The 19811-nt window shown below is 48.2% G+C and overlaps 1 protein-coding gene across 3 annotated transcripts in view; it reads left to right on the forward strand.

Moving 5' to 3' along the window:
* DOCK11 (dedicator of cytokinesis 11) overlaps positions 1 to 19811 on the forward strand; it is a 70042-nt gene that overhangs the window by 32418 nt on the left and 17813 nt on the right. For 2 of the 3 annotated variants that reach the window (XM_015278441.4, XM_015278443.4), the window contains exons 23-40: positions 272 to 361; positions 1767 to 1885; positions 3882 to 3951; positions 4030 to 4155; positions 4696 to 4767; positions 4857 to 5003; positions 5461 to 5544; positions 5760 to 5871; positions 8675 to 8853; positions 11252 to 11368; positions 11899 to 11974; positions 12109 to 12203; positions 14525 to 14636; positions 14775 to 14841; positions 15183 to 15230; positions 16203 to 16345; positions 16535 to 16650; positions 18030 to 18167. In XM_015278441.4, coding sequence (XP_015133927.2) covers positions 272 to 361; positions 1767 to 1885; positions 3882 to 3951; positions 4030 to 4155; positions 4696 to 4767; positions 4857 to 5003; positions 5461 to 5544; positions 5760 to 5871; positions 8675 to 8853; positions 11252 to 11368; positions 11899 to 11974; positions 12109 to 12203; positions 14525 to 14636; positions 14775 to 14841; positions 15183 to 15230; positions 16203 to 16345; positions 16535 to 16650; positions 18030 to 18167 — 1911 coding nt within the window. The remainder of the gene's footprint in view (positions 1 to 271; positions 362 to 1766; positions 1886 to 3881; positions 3952 to 4029; positions 4156 to 4695; positions 4768 to 4856; positions 5004 to 5460; positions 5545 to 5759; positions 5872 to 8674; positions 8854 to 11251; positions 11369 to 11898; positions 11975 to 12108; positions 12204 to 14524; positions 14637 to 14774; positions 14842 to 15182; positions 15231 to 16202; positions 16346 to 16534; positions 16651 to 18029; positions 18168 to 19811) is intronic. The other variant, XM_015278442.4, reaches the window with a different exon arrangement.

The following is a 19811-nucleotide window of genomic DNA, read 5'->3' on the forward strand; positions in this document are numbered from 1 at the left end:
TTAAGTAACCCAGTAATTAACTTTAGCCTGGGAGGAGGAGTGAGAAGAATGGAGAAGCAATAGCAATCATGACGAGTTGCAGCAGTGCTGCAGTCGTGGAGGGTGGCAGCTGGGGACCAAGAGTGCCAGTGATGATGACAGGGAGCTTGCTATGGACATGGTCTTAGCTTGCTGCTGTGGGTCTGTCAGTGGAGTTTCAGGTGTAAGCTAGAAAGCAGGGACTGACAAAGACTGAGGCTGCTGCACTGACCTTGCTCTTCATCTCTTCCAGGACATGCACTTGCACAAATTCTTCCAGTACTGCCAGCTGGTTCAGGCAGGTGTGAAGGAAGTCCCTGGAGAGCTTGTTAAATACCTGAAGGTGAACAGTGCTTGTCAGTGGGCTTTGATTGTGTTTTTCTGCATCATCAGTAAATACCCAGAGCCCTGTTGTGCAGGAACACGCACATGGGCAGTGCTGGGATCGGTTGTGCAAGATCCTTACCTTTGCTTACTGACACGACCTTCTGCTGTCTGTGTGCTGCTTCCTGCTGCCTTTCCCAGGAGATGAAACGAGTCAGCATCACCCTGCTGTGCTCATGGCACAGCCTCCTCCCAGCAAACTTGTGTGCTTCCCCCCTGCTGCCCTACATCCAATTGAAACTTTTAAAGCTGTAGCACGGTTCCTCTCTTTCAGAAATAAATCCATTCAAATCAGGACTTTTTTTCAGGCTGAAAAAGATCAGTGAGACTGTAGCTTGGTGAACTTGGACCATAGATGGGCTGTGACCCCAGACCCAGCTTTTCAGCACTCACTGCAGCATGAATAAGGGCGTTGGAGCAGGCCCAGCAAGGCTTCTGAAGGGGTTGTGTTCCTTGGCTCTTCAGCGTCCTTGCTTCCTTCCATAGCTGCCTGTGTTTGAGATTGCTGCTGTAGCAACAGCTCCACTTCCAGTGGTGGGGATTTATCATCACGGAGTTACTGGGTGTGTTTCACATAGTGCACAAATACCCCGAGCAAAAATATGGCAGGTTTGGAAGCCAAGCACTAAAAGAGCAGTTGCTTTGACCTCACTGCAGTCTGCAGATGGAGACATTTACATAGTGACCACAAGTGGGAGCTTCTTACTTCTGCAACATCAGTAATCTGAATATTTACATACAGATTTAAGATTTGAATTTGCAGTTTAAAAACTGAAAATGAAGCACATCATCCTTCCTGGACTCATATCATGATACTCTGGCAAAAGAGGTCTATGCGATGGGTGAACGGTGCATGCACCAGATGATCCTGACCTTTACCAGGTCACTTAAATCCCACTTCCTACAGCAAGCTGTGCCCTCTAGAGAAAGGTCTCACTGCAAGCTGTCGGGCATCAGATCCTTGCAAAGGCATTTGGGAAAATGGGACTTCATCCCATCAGCTGGCAAGAAGAGTCAGCAACAAAACTTCAGCCTTAAGATCTGGGTTACTGGGGTCAGCTTATAGCATGTGACCTCTAATTAAGTCACAGCTGCCTTGGCACATCTGAGAGAAAGATTAATACCTGCCAGCAGTGATTCATGCTGCTCCCTGAGGGCATGCAGCTGGGATCCAACTGTTGGAAGCAGGCAGTGAGCACTGCTCAGGGTCCAAGTCCCCCCGTTCCTCTGGCAGGGTGACGCCCACACCCCAAAGCATTTTCTAATGCCTGTTGTATTGCCCCAGAAATGTCTGTGGACTATAAATCTTTCACATCTGCAAGTTGTTGGACTAAAAGTGTCTGTGTTTTGAACATTTGTTTTAGTGTTTGCACGCCATGGAGACCCAAGTAATGATTCAGTTTCTACCTGTAATTCTTATGCAACTATTTAGAGTCCTTACAAATGTGACCCAGGAAGATGAAGTAGCCGTCAACTGCACCATGTGAGTGTCTGGTAAACCGTCTGTCTTCAGTTACAAATGCAAAGCCACAAATTACAGTGCAAGGCGGGGTGGTTTCCCAGTACAGGGTGCTAAGTGGCAGTGCTGGCTGTCCACTGCTGCTTGTTGGTGTGGTTGTGCACCGAAGCCCTCGCATGGCACATCCAGGTGCCACAGGGCAGTGTGGGGTCTGGGAGCTGCCTGGGGGAAATGTGTGATCTTAAAGATAACTGCTGAGACGGAGTGGTGGGGACAACGAGGAGGTGAGGGGACAGACCTGGGAGCAGGGGTTAGACTAATTGATTGGTTTATCTGTGGCTCAGAGGCTTCATTGCAGAGCTTTCAGGCCTTCCTCCAGTAGGGTTTGCTGTTGGTGTTGTGTGGTGCTGCTCAGCAGGGCCTGCAGCCCCCAGAGGGCAGTGCTGCCTTGTGCCCTGCTGCTGCTCCCAGTGGAGCATGAGCTGCCAGAGCACCTTTCTGTCCTACCTGTGGTCCCTGTGCATGTAAACCGATGGGTGCATTAAACACATACATCTTCCTCCTATGGCACTTCTGCCATGCTGCAATGCAGAGGGGGATGCTGGATGCCACTCTTGCTCCAACTCCAAGTCACATGCAGCCAAAAGCATTTCCCTCCGGTGAAACCAAAGGTGAGAGGCTGAGCCCTGGGTCCCCAGGGATGTAGGACCCATTGTAGTCACAGTCCTGTGACATGGGCTGTGGGGACTCCTCCTGTGAGGGACACACTCCCACTCCGCTAAGGACAGAGGACACCTCCTGGCTGATCAGTTCCCACGTGTCCCTCCACCAATTTTTTCTAAGCTTGGCTTGACACCTTCCAGTTTGTCAATAGCTCTCTGTTAATGACAACTGTTTTCCTATCCAGGATTTCAGAGAGGAATTTCAAAAGCCGCCGTATCTGATGAATGGCTTGTAAACTCTCTGTGGTTTGGCCCATGGGGTCTGTGACAGTGTGCAACAGTTTGTTGTTCTCTCTGACTTGGACTGGAATGTAAATCTCCGATATTGGCTTGGGAAACCGGGCGCTTGCTGCCTTCATCAGCCGCCTGGAGTGCTTCCAGAGGGCTGGCATGTTCTCCAGGGGCTGTGTCCCCAGTGAACTGTCAGACAACAGCTTGAAAATAATCCAGAGCGTGGAACTACAAGCAAGAGAGGATACATATGCTAGTTCAGTAAAAAAGAGCTTTCAGAATTAGTAAATGTGGGGGTTTGTGAAGAGTATAGGGTTTGGGGGTTCAGAGTGTAACAACCATAGAGAATTTTTCCCCACTGCTCTGCACAGATTTTGGGTTGTTTGATTTTTTTGTCTGTTTTGTTTATTTGCATAGTGTTTTATTATTATTTATTTGATGTAGTGCTGCAACTGTAATAGTCACTCATACCATTATTAGGACAGGGCTCACGATGAGGGGAAACTCAGTGTGCCATGGACCATAGAGTGTGGATGAATCTGCAGCGTGTGCATTAGGCAAAAATGGGTTTGTTCTCCATGTAGCTGTTCTGAAGATGCAGCCACTGTTGGGCAACACCAGCCAAAGAGAGCAGATGAACTGCATATTTTCATTTTTGACTTACCTAACCCCTGAGTGTTGTTCAGTGCCCGATGCTCGCTGCAATATGGGTGTAAGTAGCTGCAGGCTTTCATGCTGGCATGCATAAAGAGTAGGATGTGTCCCCTGCAGGGAATCCTCCACCTCACCTCCTTGTGCAAGGAGCACTGAGCACTGAAGGCAGCAGGGCTGGGTGACACCAAGAGAAGAGGCTTTGGGTGCTCAGCTCTGAGTGCTCAGTGAGGAAGCTGAGCTATGGCAAGGATGGTGCCACCACGGGAGCTGTGAGGGTCCCTGGTCTGCAAATACTGGCTGAAAAAACAGTGGTGAGGCTTTTGGGTGGAGCAGGATAGGGTACACGTGGTGTCTGCTTTTGTCTGTGGGAGGAACTTGCCCTCACGTTGCGTGCTGAACACATTTCTCCCCAGGGTTCTTCTGCACATCGTGTCCAAGTGCCACGAGGAAGGCCTAGACCACTACTTGCGCTCCTTCATAAAGGTCAGTCACGGCTCACTGCTCCATGCAGCTCCGTGCTGCAGCAGGCACACTGCTGACAATGTCCTTCTCGCCTCCCAGTACGTCTTTCGAGCTGAGAAACCCAGTGTGACGCAGGCAAAGATGACCCATGAGATCCTGGTCCTTTCCATGGCCACGATCCTGAAGCAATCAGCAGATTTTCTCGCCATCAATAAACTGCTCAAGGTGAAGTACAGGCGGTGCTTGGTTGCCTGAGGTGGAAGGGAGGAAAAGGGGATCTGACACAAAGCCCAACATTTCCATTCATCCAACCCCACCACAGGAGCAAAGCTACCAGAACAGCTCCTTGTATCCACGTCCATGAGGTTCTCCCCTTACAACAAAGACAAACTCTTGCAGGGAGCCCACTGTGTTAAGTCTCGTGGCCAGCCATAACAAAGGGCTTTCCATTTTGCCAACGTTACCTCTTTTCTTCAAGCCAGACAGGGGAGGAAAACTGAGCTGCTGTCCCTCTGGGCATGGCTGGCCTCCTAAACAGTGCTGGCTCCTTGCAGGGTGCTGTGGGGTGCAGAGGGGATGGAGCTGTTCCTACCCCGGACAGCAAAGTGTGCTTCCAGGTGCCTTCCCACGCTGAGCTGGCTGCTGAGCACAGCCATGCTTGCAAAACGCCATCTGAATGCAAACTCTCCCTCCCACACTGCTTCTCCTCCACACAGCGTGTTCGATCCTGTTGAGAAAAGTAATAGTATTTTTTGTTTGTCCCAGTACTCGTGGTTTTTCTTTGAAGCACTGGCAAAGTCCATGGCAATATACTTACTGGAGGAAAACAAAATCAAGGTAAAAATGAATCTGTTCAACGCTGCATTACAGAGCCACCACAAGCAAACCCTCCCGTGAATTTTTTCGCCCAACACTTTTGCTTTCAGCTGCCCAGGGCCCAACGGTTCCCAGACTCCTACCAGCACGCCCTTCACTCACTGCTGCTCGCCATCATCCCTCATGTGACCATACGCTATAATGAAATCCCCGAGGAATCCCGAAATGCCAATTTTAGCTTGGCCAACTTCCTGAAGGTCAGCAGTTTCTTTCATTCTCCCAGGCTTAAATCAGAACTATGTATATATAGAAATAAATAGCACACAAACATACGTGTCCTTACTGTCTCATCCCTTACGTTTCTTCGGTGATAAAAACTTCAGGGAGTTTCTTTCTTTCCTAGGAAAGACACTTGATCTTTCTGATAGACCTTGGCACTCTATATGCTATCTAAGGTTTTCAGTCCTGCCTAGCAGCTGTTCAAAACCCGGGATGAAATACACATGTTCTCATTTTACTTATTTCTGTTGTCTGCTGGAAATTTAAATGAGGTCATCTAAATAATCTTGGAAAAATGGGAGCAAATGAATTTTGGAAGTCAGCAGCAGCCCAGAAGATCAAATCTGGCTGCTGGTGGGGTGGTGGCATGGAGGTGATTTAGGATGACTGCTTTCTCTTTTAATGATCGGTGACATTCCACTATGTCTTCTGCAGCGCTGTTTGACGTTTATGGACAGAGGATTTGTTTTTAACCTGATCAATGATTACATTTCTGGCTTCAGCCCTAAAGACCCCAAGGTAAGCAATGCATTTCTTGGAAGTCTGTATGTGTCTGCACCAATCAAAGCTCTGTAGTGATTATTTCATACCATGACATTTTTGCCCTTAACAAGAGTTGCACTGAATGCCATTTAGATTCCCCAGTCTTTGTGCAAGAAGCACAACTAGAAGCAAAAAAGCCAAACTGAAAACATATTTTGTATTTGCTCAATTTTAATTATTTCTTTTCTCAGCTGCTGGTTGAATACAAGTTTGAATTTCTCCAAACCATTTGCAATCATGAGCACTACATTCCTCTGAATTTACCCATGACCTTTTCCAAACCCAAGCTGCAGAGAGCTCAAGGTATGTCTTTTCTCAAGGGACTGGCTAGAAAGCTATGGTATGTCTTTCTTGATGGCTTCAGAGCAGACATAACTTGGTTTAGTGTCAAGGAAACGTATGCCCAGGTTAGCCTGACTGATGTTAAGCTCTGGAGAAGATGCTGTTCTGGCAGTGTTACCTTAGTCAGCTCCAGAATGGTCTGCAATTGGTCCGTACATTATTTCCTACATTTAAGTTTGCAAAGGATTAACAATATCCAAAAGAAATTACCCCTATTTCAGTAAGTACAGATTGTGCAAGTCTAATCCTTTGTACCCACAACTGTCAGCATCAGAAGGGTGTCCCATCAGCCAGAGTCGCAGCGAACGGAGGTACAGGAGAACAGACTGCATTCACTGCTCCGCTGTCAGCTCTCTTTGTGGCTTTCTGCTTTCAGTTTGAACAAGAGTAGGGCTGTGCTCAAGCCTGGGCTGAACGCAGCCAGCAGAAGTCTTGAGTCTGTGCCAATCCTCAGTGCATACCATGCTTATACAGTGGCACTGTGCACACCCAGTCCATTCCCACAGTCACACCACACCTCCTCTGCTCCTGGTGTTGTTCTCTGCAGGGCAAACGAGGTTTGCAAGTGCCTAAACTGAGGTGTCGTGCGAATGTGGATGGTTGCAGCCATGCAACCACTGTATTGAGTGCAGGACACACCTCAACGGTCTTATGAGTTTTCTATAGACAGAGCTTTATGATCTCTGGGTCCTGGTTTCTCACCTGTGCTAGATAAATAGAGTGCAGATTGCCAGCTCTGGCTGCAAGTAGCCTGGCCAAGTACCAGAGAGGAAAGTGAGGTTCGGAATTTCCCATGTGAAAGCCCTGTGGATTTATTTTGGTGGAGGTGAGGGAATGTCTGTGTGTGCCCCCAGGTGCAGCCGTGCAAACCCTGGAGGGGTTCCCTTTGCACCCAGGTAGCAGAAGCAGCAATAACTCTCAGGTTTCCTTAATTCTGGTATGTCTCTGATTGCTCTGAGCTTCATCTGAGCCAGCTGCTGATCTCTTACATCAGTCTGGCTACTTGACAGGCATAGTTTAACAAAGTGAACTGCTAGAAATGGCTGAGATAGAGAAAAGCACACAGCCATGGTGCCTCCCCTCTGCTTGCTAGCAGCGTGTTAACACAAGGGTGCTCTTCCTTGGTTAACATTTGCCTTTGTGTTTGCAATGGTGAAACTGAAAAGCTGTAGGAGCAGCTCATCTTTCCTCCTCTGTGTTACTGTGGCTACGACCTGCCAGTCGAGGTTTTGTTTTTAAAATATCCGCAGGTATTTTTGCCCTTGTGGTGGTAGCAAAGAACCCACGAGATTGCCAGGAGTTGAAAGTTAAGCAAGTGCCTTGGGAGGAACACTAAAACATGACATGCTGTCCAATTTCTCCAAGCCTGGAGGAATTTTACTTACTCCTGCTTATTTTTGCTGTATTTATATTTGTTCATTTTCTTTTTAAGCAGAAATTAGATATTCTTTCCTTTGCTGTGGAGCAGTTCGCTCCAGTAGGGGCGTCCAACTTGGATGACTGAGTCCTCTAATGCCAAATTCAATTAAATATTCAGTCTCCAGTCAATTAGCTTGTATCCAGCTAACGAAGTAACCATGATGTGTGACATTTAGGCATTTGCTAACATGACTAACAGTGAAAGCTAGATAATACTCCAGATTGCTTTCTCTTTCCTCTGAATCAGATTTTCACAAGCCAGTAGGGGCAACTTATGAATCAGCCAACAATCTGAAAGTCATTTTTGTGTGGAACGGTGCTGTTGGAGCCCCTTGGCTGGGACTTCCAAAGCTGTGTGTGTGCACCACAGAAAAAGCTTTCACACCTGTGGGCTTTTCAAAAACATATCAGAGCTGAGCACACGGGGTTTGTACCATGTGGGGGAGGAACGCACAGCTTTGAGGTTATCCCTCTGGGAGGCTCAGTGCTGTAATGCAACAGTCAAACTGTCTGCTGCGGCTCTGATTAGGCATACGGGCTGCCTGAAAGATGGTGTCAGGGCAAGGTCATCCGTAGCAGCCCGAGTGCACATGCAACCCGCACTGAAATCTGTGTCTCTGTCGCTTTTCCGCTGCATTATCTGGGCAAGTCAGTGACACTGATGCTTTAGCCATGTTGCAGCCACCCCTTTGATCACAGCACAGATACAGCCCGAATCCGCGTGTGATGCAGAGCGCCAGTCAGTTCAGCAGGATGGTTAGGTACTGAGCTGCCTTCCTCCATGGAGCTGTGCTCGGTGTCTGCTGGCAGGGAGCTAACGGAGCCTCACAGCTCCTGGCACGCAGCTCCCTGGAACCCTGCCCTGCTTCCTGAGTCCTACAGTTGGGCTGTGTAAACTGCTGGAGGTCACTTGGCACCTCGTCCTTGTTTGCATCCCTCACTCCAGCAGTGTTTGCCTTTGCTCCGTGCTCTGACCCCGGTGATAGCACGGGGCTCTCGGAGCTGTGCTGCCTTTCCCTGTTTCATCCATCTCTGACTTTATAACTGGCCCTCAGAGCACTGAGCTTTGCAAAGCGTTGCGCTGCACAAATCCTTCATTTAACTTCTGCTGAGATGGTGAGGGCTGGAATTAATGTCTGAACTGGGAGGTGACACATTCTTTTGTATTACTTTGTGGTTGAGAAAGCTGTCATCAGTTCAGGCTTCATTAAGAGATCACTGCACTGTAGGAGAGAGTGAGATGGGCCATACCCATGAACTGTTGTTGCTTACTTGACCGTTCTGTCTCAGTCTGAATAGATCTTCGGAACAGTTCCCTTAACCATTGCTTTGCTGTTTCTTTCAGATGTAAATCTTGAATACAGTTTAACTGATGAGTATTGCAGGCATCATTTCCTGGTGGGGATGCTTCTCAGAGAAACCTCTGTTGCCTTGCAGGACAACTATGATATCAGATGTACGGCCATCACGGTCTTAAAAAATCTCTTGATAAAGCATGCCTTCGACAACAGATACCAGCACAAGGTCAGGCATATTTTCTTGTCTTTTAAATGTAAAGGTCTCGAATTTTATGGAAAACCATCAGTTTTAGATTTTGTATGGTGCACCGAGGGTGTTCTCATTACTGTCCAGGGAACTGTTTTAAGTTACAGTTATGGCATTACAGGAATAGCTCTGAGAAATGGTCTAGGAATACAAATAATGTGGTGTGATAACTGCAGAGCTCTTATCCATGCTGAGTATTTACATAAGAAAGCCCCGAGCCATTAAAGGACTTGAAAGTGCCCTCAGCCAAGAGGCTGTTCAAAGTTAAGCAACGTCAATGGTCTTCTGGACTTGGACTTAAATTAATATCCTGCGTTAATGTACTATAATTAGGAAGCAGGACTGAACTCTGTTACTAGTCAGCTACATGTTTTGCCAATTAGTGAGCCAGAAGAGAGGATCTGTGGATTCTCACGAGATGCTGGATTTCCGCTAGGGAGTTTTCAGCTTCCTTTGGTCAGAGGCTCAGCATGTGGTATTGCTGAGAGCTTGGGGATGGGCTTGTTTTCTTTCTTGATGCTGATCCCTGCTGAAACATATGTCCTTGAAAGTGCTGAGCTACCAGCACAGACACTACTTGTCCTGGCTGTAGGCTGTAAACAAGCCTCTGTTTAGAGTTTAGCTCTTCAAATTGCTCCTAGTTTGCTACACTCAGGGTTTTACCTTGGAATATGGATAGCGTCCTGGACACAAAGAGTGGGAGACGTAACCCAAATGCACCAGGGACTCCTGCCCCTCTGCATGGACTGGAGCCAGCTCCCTTCCTCTCCTTTCTCTGCACCTTCAGCAACATAACTGGAAGGGCGGAGTGGAGGGTGGCCTTGTTTCTCTCTGCAGCAAGGATCTCCAGTGACCTGCACAGCCTGCAACAAACCACAGCATGTGGTTGCTGCCCAGGCTTGGTGAAACAGGAGAGATTTGCCAACTCTCTGTCACAGCTGGGTCAGAGGCAGCCTGTTTCAGCTCTTCTGGGTGCCCGAAAGCCCTTATGCTAATTCAGAAACTGTTTGCTTCGTCAGCATGCAGCACCCTCCCTGCCCCCTCAGAAATGCCACGTGTCTTAAAACTGCCCTGCTGCATTCTGGTATGCGTTCTGCTCTGGGCAGCACGGCCAGGAAGCTGCATGGAGCCAGGGCAGGATGCTCAGCTGGCATCCTGGAAACCAGTCCCATTGCAGGCAGCAGACGCTGCTGCAGTCTCATTCCAGCCAAGGAAACCTCATCTTCATCAGTGGCTGAGAGGGGGTTTGCTGAGCCCATGGGCATTATCAAGGTTTCTCATATCTTTTGTCATACGGAATCAGAAGAAAATGTAGGGTTCTTGTATCAGAACATGCCACTCCATTCACAGCCCTTAGATATCTTCTTCTAACTTTTCTGTCAACTTCAGGATAATCATTTTTTAACCAGAAAAGAGCTGGTTGTCAGAGAGACTTGCATTCAGAAAAGGATGGCCAGGCTGCTTTTGATCATTTCAAAACTTCATAAACAATCTGTTTTTAATTCGAGTTAATCCCTTCCTCCAAACTGTTTTAACTAGTAGTGTTTGCTATGGAGAATTCCCAACTGGAAGCAATAGTCAGTGCCTCTCAAGAAGCGAATGTTTTTATTTCATTACTGCTGGGTGTTGCACTTCAAAATGGAGCTGTGAAGTGCCAGTTAAAGAGTTAGGAAATCCGGGACTGTGTGTCCCCCAGTGTAAGGAAGGCGTGGAGCTGTTGGAGCGGGTCCAGAGGAAGCCATGATGATGCTCAGAGGGCTGGAGCACTTCTCCTCTGGAGAAAGGCTGAAGGAGCTGGGCTTGCTCAGTCTGGAGAAGAATCCACAGAGACCTCACTGCGGCCTTCCAGCACTGAAAGGAGCTTATGAGAGGAGGGGAACTGACTTTTAACGTGGTCTGATAGTGACAGGACAAGGGGGAATGATTTTAAACTAAAAGAGGGAAAATTTAGGTTAGATATTAGGAGGAAATTATTCACTCAGAGAGCAGTGAGCCCCTGGCACTGCCCAGAGCTGTGAGTGCCCCATCCCTGGAGGTGCCCGAGGCCACAGATGGGGCTCTGGGCATCCTGAGCTGGTGCCTTGTTCAGTGGGTGGCAACCAACCCATGCCAGGAGGGTTGAAACTAGATGGTCTTTAAGGTCCCATCCAACCTGAGCCGTTCTATGATTCATTCTATGGTTCTATGATTTGTTTGTCATGCTTCCCGTACAACTGGGAATATCATTCAGCCCCCAGAATCCCTCATTTCCCAGAGCTCGTTGCCGGAAGGGTAATACCCACTGGTGGCGTATACACATTTTGGCTGAAGAGTTTCCTTTTTTTTTCACTTTGTGGAAACCCTGAGCTCTTACCTCTGTTCCTCTCCCCTTTTGCAGAACCAGCAGGCCAAAATCGTCCAGCTCTACCTGCCGCTGCTGGGGCTGCTGCTGGAAAACATCCAGCGCGTGGCCGGTCGCGACGTGCTCATCTCCTGCACGGCTGCCTCCAGCCCTGTGAGTACAGCCCAGCGACCCAAGTGGGCTCCTTTTTCTTCCCCCCATCCAGAAATGTGCTTGTTTGTTTTGCTTGACCTTTTTCCTGTGACAGTTCTCTATCTGCTGCGTTGCTGTTTTCTTTGCTATTGCATTCCTCTATGGCACGCATCGTGCTGTGCGGAGAGGTAAGTCCCTCCAAGTGCAATGGGCTGGAACAGAACTCAGCTCCCATCTGCCTCCCAGATGGGCTCAGGCTTGCAGTTGAGTCTCCCCTGTTTGTTTAGGGCAAAGCAGCAACAGGAAAAAAAAAACGCCTGAATAAAAATAACATCAAATCAAGCGATGAAAAATGGAAGGGAACAAGCTGCCATCACTTCCTTTAACGTGCCTTGCTGTTCTCTGTACTACTCCCCAGGGCGTTTGTTTCCTTATTACAGATGTAAGGAATTTTCACCTGCATTTCAAAAGCTGCTCTAATTTTCTTTTTTTATTCCATTATTCTCTTCTATATCTTCTGTTGGTCACAAGAACCTCATATTGCTTTACAGGCATCCAGGGATGAATTCATCTGCAATTTTGCATCCCCCTCAAACAGATCCAGCCTGATTGCAGACAAGGATTCAGGTAAATTAACTGTTCTAAAATTCTACATTTGCTTTTATTTTCAATGCAACTACCACCAGCCCTTGGCGGTGTGATGTGTTGAGGAGTGTGGGTGCAAACCGCATCATTTGGGGTCTGTGGTTTTTTTTTTTCAGCAGCACTTCCAAATGGCCATGGGATGAAGCGAGAGGACTCCAAAGGATCCCTGAACTCAGAGGGAGCAACTGGTTCCCCGGATCAGAGTGAAAATGTAATGTATCTGGTGTTAGAAAGGACAGTGCTCACTGCACCTACTTGTGGGCTGTGCACAGGCTGTGTTAGCTAAGGGGGACAGAAAACAATTGGTAACGATGAGAAGAACAACTTGTAAATACCAAGGAGACCTCACTGTGGCCTTCCAGTATTTGAAAGGAGCATATAAACAGGAGGGGGTACATCTGTTTACAAGGGTGGATAGTGATAGGACAAGGAGGAATGGTTTTAGACTGAGACAGAGGAGGTTTAGGCTGGATATTAGGAGGAAGTTTTTCACCCAGAGGGTGGTGACGCACTGAACAGGTTGCCCAAGGAGGCTGTGGATGCCCCATCCCTGGAGGCATTCAAGACCAGGCTGGATGTGGCTCTGGGCAGCCTGGGCTGCTGGTTGGCGACCCTGCACATAGCAGGGGGGCTGAAATCAGGTGATCATTGTGGTCCTTTTCAACCCAGGCTGTTCTGTGATTCATTCTATGATTCTATGAAATACTTCTGTTTGGAAACAAACAGATTAGTCGTAGCAGAATTTATGCTTACTGGTCTGGTATGCTTTCCCTCTTCAGAAGTCTCTGAGACAAAAATATAAGTGTTGGGAAATTTTTTATGAATGGCAAAATCCATTCCAATCCAAATGAGGAAATTCTCTGCTCCCACGGTGCACGTATCCACACACAGATGTGTTCTCTGTGCTGGGATAGGGCTGAGCCCGGTCAGCACACACTGAGCAGAGCTGGGAACTGGCTTCCACACACAGCTGGGAGGAAAAGCACCATGATGTGAGAGCTGGTGACTGTTGATGTGAGGGATGAGATACTGATAGGAAAATCAGCACAGGGTAATACCCACAGTCATAAACTTGCAGAAGGTGACACTGCAAAGAGGTCTGACCGCAGTACCCAGATGGTGTGTGCCCTCCTTGTTGGCAGATCGCACGCATGGAAATCAGTATTTGTGCAGACCAGCTCCTGGTTTGCCTTCAGGTGCTCTCCAGATGTGTTGGGTTGGCACGGATCCTTGATACAGCTTTAGAAATGTGGGCCCTTCCAACGAGCGAAGCAAAGCAATGCTTATCCAGGCTCCTACTGACCGCGTCCTGACACGCTCAGAAAAGGTGGGGCTCCCCCCGCAAGGATGACAAGGCTACAAAACCAAGCACAGATAATTGCCTGAGCATCACACTGCTCACATTCAGCAGAGCTCAGAGCACGTGCTTCCACCCTGCTGGCAGCAACACCTGGCTGGGTTTGCAGAAAGCGTTTGACTTTCCCCACAGCCAGGCACACTCATGGGTGTCCTTGAAGGTATATTTTTCAGAGTAGTAGAAAATAGCTTCTCTGTCAATACATATCACTTCCTCAAAGCCCTGTGACAGCAACGCACTGTGAAGGAGCACAGCTTCAAGGCTCTGTATGGGAGCAGACACTGTTTATTGTGGATCTGTTGGAGTGTGTGCTGTCTGGACAGTTTGGCATGGTCAGCAGCACAGTTCTAGCCATAGCACTGTATCTCCAGCCTTAATCTGAATGTTTAATTTTGTGTTCTTATGACTCACGTCCATAGCCTGCCCCAGAATAAACAACACATACGATCTTCGGGTCGGTTTCCAAACATGTGAGGCACAGCTTTAAGAGAAGCGTCCTCCTTAGAGCTTAATTTTATCTGTTTGTCGGAGGATATGACCAGGGCAAGCACAGAGAATGCCGAAGGATTTGGTACAACTTTAAAAGTCCCCTCTTTCCCACCACAGAATGCCCAAGCCTTCCTTTCCCTCAAGCACTGACAACAGAAGGCTTTCACTTGTGTTTGCCTAACTCAGGAAAGAGGAGGGGAAAAAAACAAGAGACACTCCCAAAACCCAGGAGGAAAAAACAAAATGGTTCTTTTCTTAAGTGGAAAGTTCCTGTTTCTTTAGTTACTGACGTTTTGGTTTGATCCATACGTATTCAACAAAAAGATTCTTGCTTTAAACCATGAAAGCAAATGAATTTTGTTTGGAAGAAAACTTGACTTCAGAAATGTCACAGAGCTCAGATGCCGTAGCGAGCAGGAGCGGTAGCAAGGCTGCCATGCATCTGGCTGGATAAGGCATCCTTCTCTGCCCAGACATTTGTTTTCTGGGCAAAGAAAGCTTTGGCTGGATTTCCAGACTGCCCATCCCTAGATGGGACGTGTCCAAGGCATGTCCTGCGAGGTGCTGTTGGGGACGGGAGGAGAGCTGGTGCATCCAACACATGCCAGATTTGTAGTGTCTGTGCTCAAGCACAGCCCACGCACCCATGGCCACTGGGCCTCCATGTGACATTCCTGTCCCATTAGATCCGCAGAAGCTCCACGAGGAGCAGCGTGTCTCACTGCAGCCGCCTGGACCAGTTTGAGATCCGCACGCTCCTGATGTGCTACCTCTACATTGTGAAGATGATCTCTGAAGGTTGGTGGCTCTTGCTCCTTATGGGGTGTACCAGAGGGCAGCCAGAAAGACAAGTGGCCATCATGGGCTGCTTGGGTCTATAAGGTCCCTTTTCTATTAAAAGAAAAGGATCTCGATGTATTTCTTTCTCTCCCTCAGATACGCTTTTAGCCTACTGGAACAAATTCTCACCCCAAGAGCTGATCAACGTCCTTGTGCTTCTGGAGTGAGTATCAAGAGGCTGCAGTTCAAACCCTGCACCTTTGTGCTGGCAGCGAGGAAGAAGTGAGTGCATGTGCTTCTCAGGATGCACAGGGCCCTGCAGAGCCCTCCAGGTGTCTGGCCAGGGTGTGACGAGGTGGGACAGCAGCAGATAGCTGGGGAGTCAGCAGTGCACCAGGGAGTTCAGAAGCAAGGACCCGAGGTCTTGCAGTGCATGAATATAGACCACGAAGTCTCACGTGTGGAGGAGTGCGTCCACAGACAAGGATTGGGAAGACTTCAAATGTTCTGATTGTTCCTGATCTGCAGAATCTGTAACATTTTTCTTTCTTTCTTTCTTTCTAGAGTGTGTTTATTTCACTTCAGATACGTGGGGAAGAGAAATATCGCCAGGTACTGTGCTCTTTCATTCAGGCTTGGGGACTATCCCCATACTCCCTGCTGCAGCTCAGGCAGGAAGGGAGCACTCAGACCCACACTGGGCAAACCCTAGCAGGCAGGAAGTCTGTGGGGCCACAGTGGGACTCAGCTTAGTGCCATGCAACAAGCAGAGTCCTCTCCATGTAGCACCCTTCCCCTTCCCTCCTCTCTAGTTCTTGCACAAGACCCCCAGCCCCAGGCACTTCTAGCTGCCTGCACAGGTTTGCAATGTACTCCGCAGCTGGCTGCAGGTGAGACATGAGGCATGGCTCCATCCCAGCCCTATGAGCAGCAGCGCTGGTGTTCTTAGCTCTAAGGCAATCTGAAGCAGGTGAGAGTAGCTCAGTCAGTATTGGGATGAGTCACATTAGTGCATCAGAGGGAGGCCAGGTCTCCTGGCAGCTGCCTCAAGTGTCATAGAATCACAGAATGGCTGAGGTTGGAAGGTACCTTTAAGATCATTGAGCTCCAAACCCCTGCTGTGGGCTGGGTGCCCCCCACCAGCTCAGGCTGCCCAGAGCCCCATCCATGGCCTTGGACATCTCCAAGGATGGGGCACCCACAGCTTTTCCAGGCAACAATGTCAGTGCCTGGTGAGTGTCAGTGCCCTCCGAGTAAAGAATTTCTTCCTAACATCTATTCTAACTTTCCCCTCTTTTAGTTTAAAACCATTTCCCCTTATCTTATCACTGTTAGACCACGTAAAAAGTGCTTATAATCTCTCCTCAAGTACTGAAAGGCCACAATGAGGTCTCCCCAGAGCCTTCTCTTCTCCAAGCTAAACAAACCTAGCTCCCTTGACCTTTCCTCATAGAAGTGCTCCAGACCCCTGGGCATCTTCGCAGCCCTCCTCCAGACCCACTCTGGCAGCTCCTCATTCTTCTTGTGCTGCAGCCCCCAGGTCTGGAGCCTTGTCCTATCCCATGGCCTTCCTTCCCTTTACAGGGTGCACGATGCCTGGGTGTCCAAGCATGGGGCAGCTGATAGGAAATCGCAGACGATGCCAGCACTTCGCAGCAGAGCTGGGGGGATGCAGGCACGGCTTCAGCACCTGGGCAGCTTGGACACATCCTTCACGCTCAACCACAGTACGTACAGCAGAGCGAGGTGTGCCCATGCCATATTAGCCTGTTGAAAACTGCACGCGTCCATTGGTCACTTGCTCCTCATCACCCAGGGATGTGGAAAGGGTGCATCCTCATCTGTATCAGCATTTAGATTTGGTGGGAACCAGAGTGCTGAGCACCATTTCCTCCCGATTTCCTTTCCATCTGCAGATGCAGGCACCTCAGAAGCAGATATTGTGCACCAGGCCTTGCTGGAGGGCAACATAGCCACCGAAGTGTGCCTGACGGTCCTGGACACCATCTCTTTTTTCACTCAGAGTTTCAAGGTCAGCTTTGAAATCAAAAGTGCCCTAGAACAGCATGCTGTGTTTCTGTGTGCCTGTTGCTTTCAGTGATCCATTCTTTTAGACTGACAGATTGCATGGAATGTTTCATGGGCTTGCCAAGCAATTATGCAATGTCTCCTAATTCCTTCAAAAATGCAAGACCAGAGAAAATTATGTGGATATTGTGTCGTGATTGTACACATTAGCAAAATAGGAGAAAAGGAAACCACAGTATAGAAAGGAGGGACCAGTGGAAAGGGAAATGAAGGTCTGGCATGCTTTGAACAGTCACTGCTTTCTACCATTGATTGCTTGGATTTCGATTTCTGTATATTGCTGTACATGGATGTCTCTGGGGCTGAGGCATTCCAGCTGTACTTGACAGTCCAAATAGAACCAGTGCCTCTGGTAGAGGTCTTCCCCTCTATGTAGTGATTCACATTTGTGGCAGACACTGACATCTGGAAGAATCAGAGCCTCTGTGATGGAGAGAAGCCCAGGCAGGCAACCAAGTACTGACGTACTGGTCCAGAAAAGCTCTTCCTCGAAGCTGGAGGAACTCAGCTCATGAGTTCCTCCAGAGCAGTGTGCTTTGTGTGGTGTTGCAAGAACAGCTCTGTATTTCAGAGTATGCACCACCAAAATTTTGTTTTCAGATGTACCGAACAACACAAAACAGATCATATCCTGTGCTTCTGTTACAGAGCAAAGAGGCCATTCTGGTGCTTCCATCTGCTCCACTGCAGTTTGGCAGCAGCAGCAGGAATTAGATGCAAGAGTTAAAGCTTGTTTTACTTCCACAGTTACCTCTTTTTTAATATAGCTGAACCACAAAACAATGTGATTTTCAAACCACAGGATAGGCTGCATTCCCTTCTGTTTTAATGGGCTTCTGCTTTGCTTTTACAGACATGCAGTGTTACCACACCGATGTGTGCTGCAGCAAAAGTGCTGATGCTGTTCTTACTGACAGCATAAATAATTTCAATTAAAACATGTGGATCGTAAATAAACCACTTCTGGAGGCTCATCAAGCAAAACAGAGAAAACAGTGCATTATGTTGGCAACTGCCTGTTTTATTTAAAGCATATCTGGACCATGGGTGAATATTTTACAGAGCACTGTCCAAAACCTAACTTTGTTTTGCAATTAGTGATGCAACAGTGGCAACATGGTTTTATTCCCTTCTCTTAAAGTAGCCTCTGGCCAAATACTGTAAGTTGTACTGATTGTCGTGCTTTCTGGTTATATTTTTACTGAAGGCTCTGCTCTACATCTGGGTTAAGAATTGATCTGATTAATGGCGCAAAATTGTCTCTGCCATTTTCACCTTTGGGCACAACGTTGCTGCAGAGTAAATGCTCTCATTGCTTTCCAGACCCAGCTCTTAAGCAACGACGGCCACAATCCCCTCATGAAGAAGGTTTTTGATATTCATCTTGCTTTTCTGAAAAACGGGCAGTCAGAAGCAGCTCTTAAGCACGTGTTTGCCTCCCTGAGAGCTTTCATTAGCAAGGTACGTGACACACACCTGTGGGATTTCTGTAGGCATGGCAGGGGAGACCAGTATCTGCTGGCCTTGGCTGCATGTGGGAGAGGGTAGCATGGCTGAACCAATCCCTGCACTTTGCTGATCTCAGAGCACTGGAACACAGTGAGGCTGTCCAACCCCCTGAGCTCAAAGCCACAGCTAACCACACCAGAGCAGTGACTGATACTATTACTGGCACTTCCTTCCATGTTTGTCACAACGTACCACTTCTCATAAGTACGTTTCAGATAGCATAGGTACACGCGAGCTCCATTGCTTCCAAGCTGCACAGTCATAATAAGATGAATGAAAAGCTCTGGAGTCACTGGAGCACAACACAACTTTGTTAATGAGGTAAATTTGTGTGGCTTGAGATTGCGGCCAGGCAGCCCAGCATGCAATGGATATGCAGCAATTATTTCCAAAGGAGGTCTTGCACAACTCGCTGAGCAAAGTTTGTTACAAGACAGAGACATCTAAAACTGTTTTTCAAAGATGGAAAAAGCCTGTGCTACAAATGCTTTACTGTAACCACACAGCAAAGCTAAGAGCTAATATGAATATGTCTAGGACTGATGTTTGGTTTGTCCTGAGCAGATAGACCAAAAGCAGAAAATGCAGAAGTCTCACTAAGTAGCTGGCTCCAGACAGCACAATTTCCTACTTGAGGTTTTCCACAGGGCTCCTTACATCCTCCCACACTGACAGCTGGCACCAGCAGGAATCACTCCATTTTTTCTGCAGGGTCTAATTCATGGTTATTGTTCTGCCTTTCCCTGTGTCTGTCAAGTTTTCTGCTTGACCATGTTCTGCACAGCCTTGAAATACATCCTGCTGCAGATCTACACGCAGCCCACATGGACGCAGCCTACCTGTTCCTCTCTCCCCTTAATTAGCTGAAACTTCGTTTAGCTGTAAAAAAAGAAATTCTGCCTATAGCAAATAAGAGACCTTCCTTGCCTCCTTGGCAATTTTTCTGTGGTTGTTTAAGTGTGCAGCCAAACCTACACACCTGTTCCATCTGATCTCACCATCAGCCTTCACTGCCTGGAGCCCTGTGGGGGTTACATTTCCAAAACACCAATTGTAGCAGTGCAGGCTGCACTCTGGGCTGCTGTGAGGATGGGGATCCGGGTGGTTTCCTTGGGTTTCTGCCAGCTCAGCAAACCCACAGTGGATTTGGCATTTAGGGTGGTGAGTCACTGGCACGGGCTGCCCAGAGCTGGGGGTGCCCCATTGCTGGAAGCGCTCAAGGCCAGGTGGGGCGGGGGGCACCCGGCCCATGGCTGGGGTTGGTGTTGGATGGTCTTTATGGAACCTTCCAACCCAAACCAGACTGTGATTCTGCCATTCGATGATTTGCTGGTCCTGAGATCTGAAAGATTTCTTTCAGTTAATTTCTCACATTTCCCCAGTGACAGGACACAGTGTTGCTTCTGTAAAAGCAAGATAGGAGCCCAGCAGATGGTATCTATAAGGAAGTGATTTCTTTGCCAACTCTGTAACCACATGGGTCCCGAACTTCCTTTTAAGTCCTCTGAAGGGCTTTTCTAAGAGACAAGGTGACGATTAAATAACTGGGGGTGAGGGTTACAGCGTTTCACAGCAAGTGCAAGGATGGCTTTTTTT

Source organism: Gallus gallus, chromosome 4 (assembly GCF_016699485.2).
Source record: "Gallus gallus isolate bGalGal1 chromosome 4, bGalGal1.mat.broiler.GRCg7b, whole genome shotgun sequence".
NCBI classification, from domain to species: domain Eukaryota; kingdom Metazoa; phylum Chordata; class Aves; order Galliformes; family Phasianidae; genus Gallus; species Gallus gallus.